The sequence below is a fragment of the Phaseolus vulgaris genome, chromosome 1, assembly GCF_000499845.2.
Source record: "Phaseolus vulgaris cultivar G19833 chromosome 1, P. vulgaris v2.0, whole genome shotgun sequence".
Classification (NCBI taxonomy): domain Eukaryota; kingdom Viridiplantae; phylum Streptophyta; class Magnoliopsida; order Fabales; family Fabaceae; genus Phaseolus; species Phaseolus vulgaris.
Genome location: NC_023759.2, coordinates 5693691 through 5700031, shown reverse-complemented (window position 1 = coordinate 5700031; position 6341 = coordinate 5693691). Strand labels below are relative to the sequence as shown.

The following is a 6341-nucleotide window of genomic DNA, read 5'->3' as shown; positions in this document are numbered from 1 at the left end:
CTATCTTTTGATAACAAAATAAAAATTGGATCAGAAAACCTAATTCAACTTACAAAAGCAGCTCATAAATAAGGTTAAGAATGTGGCCCTTACTCATATAATATATTTATTGACAACTTATATAAGTCTTTAAGATATTTTAGTTATATATATAAAAAAATACTGCATTAATTGTTATATGAAATATTTATTGTTATATGTACAATGATATCTCTGAACTCTGTCTAAGGCTAGAGACAACTTGGTTTAAAATATTTAACAATAACTATGTCCTCAAGACTAATCAAATTCAACATGCACTTATTACTATAAGAGTAGTTGATCTCCTCACCTGTTTATCTACCTATCAGTTTCTTCATTTAAGAACTTTGGGAAAAGAACCAGAAAAAACCCTAGTTTTGGATTCTCCCTCCATTTTATCAATCATCTTTATATATACATCATGAGTTGTAGAACCTTTTATTACTTGTAACTTTTTCTCACCATGGATTCTGAAATGCTGAAGTCATTAGCCCTTCTCTTTTCCTTTCTCCTCTCCATGATTGTGGCACTGAAACTAGGGAGAAACCTTAAGAAAACTGAGTCATCTCTAAACATACCCCCTGGACCATGGAAGCTGCCTGTTATAGGAAACATACACCATCTTCTTTCATCCACACCACACCGAAAATTAAGAGACTTGGCCAAAATATATGGACCCTTGATGCATCTCCAACTAGGAGAGATCTTCATAATCGTTGTCTCTTCATCAGAGTATGCTAGAGAAATCATGAAAACCCATGATGTAATCTTTGCATCAAGGCCTCAACTTCTAGCCGCAGAAATAGCCACCTATGGATACACAAACATTGCTTTTGCACCTTATGGGAGTTACTGGAAAAAGGTGAGAAAAATATGCACCATGGAGCTTTTCTCCCCAAAACGTATCAACTCATTCCAACCAATCAGAGAAGAAGAACTCAGCAATCTGGTTAAAGTGGTTGGTTCACACGATGAAGGGTCCCCCATCAACCTCACTCAAGCAGTGCTCTCATCATTGTATAACATCATTTCAAGAGCTGCTCTTGGCAAGAAGCGCAGCAAAGACCAAGATGAATTCATGACAATACTCGAAGAAGGAGTGCTTGCTTCAGGAGGTTTTGACATAGGAGAGATGTTTCCTTCTGCTAAATGGCTTCAACGTGTTACTGGTCTGAGGCCTATGCTTGAGAAGGTGCATAGAAAAATGGATCGGATACTAGAAGACATCGTCAATGAACACAGAGAAGCAAGATCCAAAGCCAAAGAAGGCCATGAATCAGAGGAAGATTTGGTAGATGTTCTCCTAAAGTTCTATGATGGTAATAATCAAAGTAACCAAGACATTTGCTTAACCCTTAACAATATCAAAGCAGTAATCATGGTAAGGATTCTTTTATCAACATACTCATTCTCTTTGCTAAACTATACTATATCAGTCTAACATGACAGTAGTCACAAATAAGGCTTTTGCTGTAAGGAAAATTTTTAGCTTCTGATAACATATTCAAGAAATCAGGTTTTTTTGAGAATGATAAAAAAAACACTATTTCACTTTTATTAAATTATTTATTGGGGTAACAAATAACAAATTTTCGTAATAATAACTCTGGCTTCAATAAATTTATCTGAATATAGTTACTAACTCTTTTTACCAACCAAACAAATTTGAAAATCTTCTAGGAATTATTATCCTGAGAATTCTCTACTACAAAAACTACAGTACCTGAAAATCATTCTTGTGTATCAAAAACTGAATTTTTAAATTTTGTATTTGGATAATTTTGAATGCATGCATGCATGCATCACTGGTCATAATATCAGCAACTAATTAGCACCTGAAGCTTACTGTGCCTGAATATGCAGCACCATACTTAGTTTTAACTGTGGAGAACATTAGATTCCTAAATTTATTCCATTCACCAATAAATACAAGTGGGGAACAAAAAAATGACTTCGAAATAGAACCATCTCTTTCATCAACTGTTGTAATATGAACTATTCCAAATAAAATTGATTCAATAAACAAATTTTCAACATCATATAGCAATCTTAGTATTTATGTAGTTAAATTGTATAAAATAGTGTAGAATTAAAGTATTTTTACATTTCTATTGTCGTTTAACTATATAACAAATAGGAATTTAACATGTTTATATCTTATAATACTAATAATTGATTTCTCAAAAACATACTAATAATTTATAGATGTGACATTTTGATAATTGTAACTAACATTTTCAATATTTAATATACTTTGATGAATATATATTTATTATATGAAATTGCACCCCACCCATCTGGTTCTGTCCCCTCCAAACAACTTACTAAATCTGGAAAAGAAATCCAGTTTATTCACAATGGGGACCTGACCCAACAAACCCTATTTCTTTAATTTAATAGAGATGTATATTTATAAATTATCTCATAAATTGAGTTTGTCTTACTTTTTTTTTTTAACTTTTCAATTGAGCATTTTTAACATTATGCATTTTCTTTACATGTATATTTTACACACTACCTTTTTAATTAACCAAAAAGTTTTTTCTCAACCAATTTAAATTACTTTTATTATTATTATTATTACTACTACTACTATTATTATTATTATATAAATAGACATACATAAATTTCTTAGTTGTCTAACCACTTTTATTTACTTCCTTTTATATTGATCTCTAAATTAAATTTCAATAGTTTTAAAATTGATTGATAATAATTAAAGTAATTTTGTTTCATAATTTAAATTCATTATTGTGAATGAAAAATATGAGTTATATACTTAAATATATTTATTTATTATGGTTTAATTATAACATATTGTATATTCTAAAAATTATTTATCTATTTATTATCAAAATGATATTTAAACTAGAATAGTAATTTAAATATATAAATGTAAGTTACAACTACACTTCATATTACTCCATTCCTTTCATTTTATAAAACTCAAATATTAAACCCTAAATACACAAAGAAACCTCTCTTTGGTTATCCTTGCAGGACATTTTTGCTGCTGGAGTTGAGCCTGTGGCAACTACCATAAATTGGGCACTGGCAGAGATGATAAGGAATCCAAGAGTTATGAAGAAAGCACAAGATGAGGTGAGAGAGGTATTCAGTGAAAAGGGAAGGGTTGATGAGATTTGCATGAATGAACTAAAATATTTGAAATCAGTTGTGAAAGAAACCCTAAGGCTACACCCACCAGCTGTTTTTGTGGTTCCAAGAGAATGTGGAGAGACATGTGAGATTGATGGGTATGATATACCAGTAAAAAGCAAGGTGTTGATCAATGCTTGGGCACTTGGAAGAGATCCAAAGTACTGGAGTGAAGCAGAGAGGTTTTATCCAGAGAGATTCATTGATAGCTCTATTGATTATAAAGGGAGTCATTTTGAGTACATTCCCTTTGGTGCTGGAAGAAGAATGTGTCCAGGCATTTCCTTTGGTTTGTTAAATGTTGAACTCACACTTGCAGTTTTGTTGTTTCACTTTGATTGGAAGCTTCCAAATGGAGTGAAAACTGAGGACTTCGACATGACTGAGAAATTTGGAGTCACTGTCGGAAGAAAGAATGACATATGCTTGATACCTGTGACTTCTCCTCCTTTTGCAGGTAACATATATTTATTTGGTAAATTATATTATAATATATTCTATCAGTTATAACTATTAATAATCATGATAATGTCACTCTTAAATAGTTAAAATATATTATGGTTTTTTTAACTAAGGAAACATGAAAAAGATACAAAGAAAAGACTGCTAACATTAAACAAAAACTAACAAAAGGCACCGGATCAGCCTAAAGGAAGAATGAAGAAGATAAAATCTATAAATGTTACCCATGATAATTCAATTGTGAAGAATGGTCCAATAAAATCTTGTATTTAAGGTTTTTAAATCGTTTAACACTACTATACTACTAGATTGTTTCAATAGATCGTCTACCCTTATTCTGTGTCCCGAAAATTAGACGGTCTAATGAAACCGTCTAATGATTGATCTTTTCTGTTGCTCTTTTCGGAAAGGAGAAACATTATTCATGTTTTTCTATTGTTAATATTATTAGTCTTATACATACATGTTAGTTATAATAATATTTGTTCTATAATTAGGACATTATATTTTCAGTAAAAACTTACTAAGAGTTAAAACATTATAATTGTATTATGAGTGGGAGTTTTCTTATAGAGAAATTGTTGAGTTCTATTTTCTTTTGTGTGTTAATTGAATCTTTATTTAGGTAAAGCTTTAGTAAAAAAATTGTAAAATCTAGATTTTAACCAATATTCTCCAATATAATTTAGTTATAATAAACTATTTGTCAGTATTGAGAGGTGAAGTGGGAACGAATTGATTCATGGTGTTTATATCAATAAAAACAACACCACTCCATGTGTTTATATTGATACGGGAAAACATTGTAAATTAGGATGTGTTTTGAGGAAACTTTTCTCAATTTTAGAAGAAAAAAAATAAATTTAGTTTTAATAAGGTAAAATTAGTTTATACCTGTATTGCATATCAAATTGTGGAGAAAAAAGAAAACATTTTTTTTATAAATTAGTTTATGCACAAGTTAATTTTAATTTGTTGTAAAAAAGAACAATTTTTTTTCCCTGAAAGTGTTCATAAATTTTGTTACTGATATCTTACTAAATTAGCATTTGGTAATATTTTATATTAGAATATTAAGGGGAAAAAGTGTTGACGTTTTTGAAGGGAAAGGATGCAAAGAGTAAGAGCAAAGAAGGAAGAAGATGCCCATAAGGTGTTTGTTGAAAAGTGAATGGCTCAGTGTTCATGAGTTGTTAAATTATGAATAATTGGTCAGTAGATCAAGTCTTTAAGAACTGTTAGTGTAATATTTTATGTTATGTTTGTTTTCTAAAGTATTGAATTCTGAGTTTCTTTTCCTTTTTCACTTCATCTAAAGAATACTAATAAATGTGTTTGCAGTTATAATTTCAACTTTTATGTTTATCTGTCTTTTATGGTTACTGAGACAGTTTCTCTTATGATGGAAGATAAATTTTAGGTCAAATATTCTCTTTAGTTTTATTATTATGATAATTTTTTTATTTTTTATCATACTATTTTAAATACTTTTAATTTGGTCTATTTAAAAGAAACAAGTTAATATAGTTTATTTAAAATTGATGGTAAAACGTTTTAATAATAAATTTGATGAAAAAAATTATATTATTTTTTTTAAAAAAAAGGACTAAGTTAAGATTTTTCAAACTAGTGAAATGAAGTGAAACTAAAAAGACTATTTAACCTAAGTTTTATAGCATTAGATTTTTATTTTGTAAATTAATGGTTCTCATTTATTTTTCTTATTTTTTTCCTTTAATTTCTTATTTTGCTAATTTTTTCTTAAGCCTCAATAACATTCTTCTTCTTTTCTTTTCCTTTAAAATGAGTGTATGTATAAATTCAATGGATACAATATTATTTTAGCATTATCAGTAACAAGTTTAAAATTTATATATTTAATTTTATTAAATGCCAAAAAAATCCATTCATAATAATGCTATTTAACTAGAATATGATTTACTACATATTTTTCTTCTCTTTTCATGATGTAATTGCATCATGTTCTTGGCAACAGATGATTATATCTCTGGTATGAGTGTATAAATTATGTTTCAAGTTATAATGATTTTCTCTAAAATCAAACTTTCTTTTGAATTTTAATAAATTCTTCACGTTGCTGCATATAGAAGGTTTGTTGTTTTGACGTCCAATTGTTTTACCTCCAAATTATAATGATTAATAATTAACATTAAAAAATTTATTGAATAATATTTTACCACATATCTCTCTTCTTTGCTGATAAAAAAAATTAATCTTCTATCCACTTCCGTAAAACTTTTTTGTCACTATTTTTGTTTACTTATATATTATTACTTTTGTTTACTTATAATTATTTTTAATGTTTAAGATATATGGGAAATTTTTAGTTAAAAAAAATAAGAGTAAATGTATTCTAAAATTAATTAATTAAAAAATATAGATATTTTCAAAGAAGAAATAAAGTTGGTTAATGGACAAGTTTACTGTACTAAAGTATATTAAAAAGAATTTAAAATAACATAAAACTCATTACTGACAATTAAGAAAAATAATGATAATAAAATTGCATTTTCTTATTAAAAGGTGTGGTTTTTAATAAAATATAGGAACAGCAAAACAAAAAACTTTTATAGAAAAAATTACTTAGAAATTGAGAGAAGAGGTTGAAGTGAAAAAATTCTACCTAAGGAAGTATAGAGAGGAGTGGATGTTAAAATTTTAGTTCTAAAGGCAAAAAA

The 6341-nt window shown here is 28.1% G+C and overlaps 1 protein-coding gene across 1 annotated transcript; it reads left to right on the top strand.

Annotated features, from left to right (window-relative positions):
• The first annotated feature begins 440 nt into the window (after positions 1-440).
• LOC137815416 (cytochrome P450 71D11-like) lies at positions 441-4989 on the top strand. The gene is made up of 3 exons (XM_068618554.1): positions 441-1402; positions 3022-3637; positions 4747-4989. Exons 1-3 carry the CDS (start codon positions 485-487, stop codon positions 4764-4766), a joined length of 1554 nt encoding a protein of 517 aa, XP_068474655.1. The 5' UTR covers positions 441-484; the 3' UTR covers positions 4767-4989.
• The last annotated feature ends 1352 nt before the right edge of the window (positions 4990-6341 follow it).

Bases quoted from the DNA above. Each gene is read 5' to 3' on its own strand.
- LOC137815416 (XM_068618554.1), top strand. From the start codon at position 485: ATGGATTCTGAAATGCTGAAGTCATTAGCCCTTCTCTTTTCCTTTCTC. The intron at 1,403-3,021 runs GTAAGGATTCTT...TTATCCTTGCAG, and splicing joins ATATCAAAGCAGTAATCATG to GACATTTTTGCTGCTGGAGT. The intron at 3,638-4,746 runs GTAACATATATT...ACGTTTTTGAAG, and splicing joins GACTTCTCCTCCTTTTGCAG to GGAAAGGATGCAAAGAGTAA.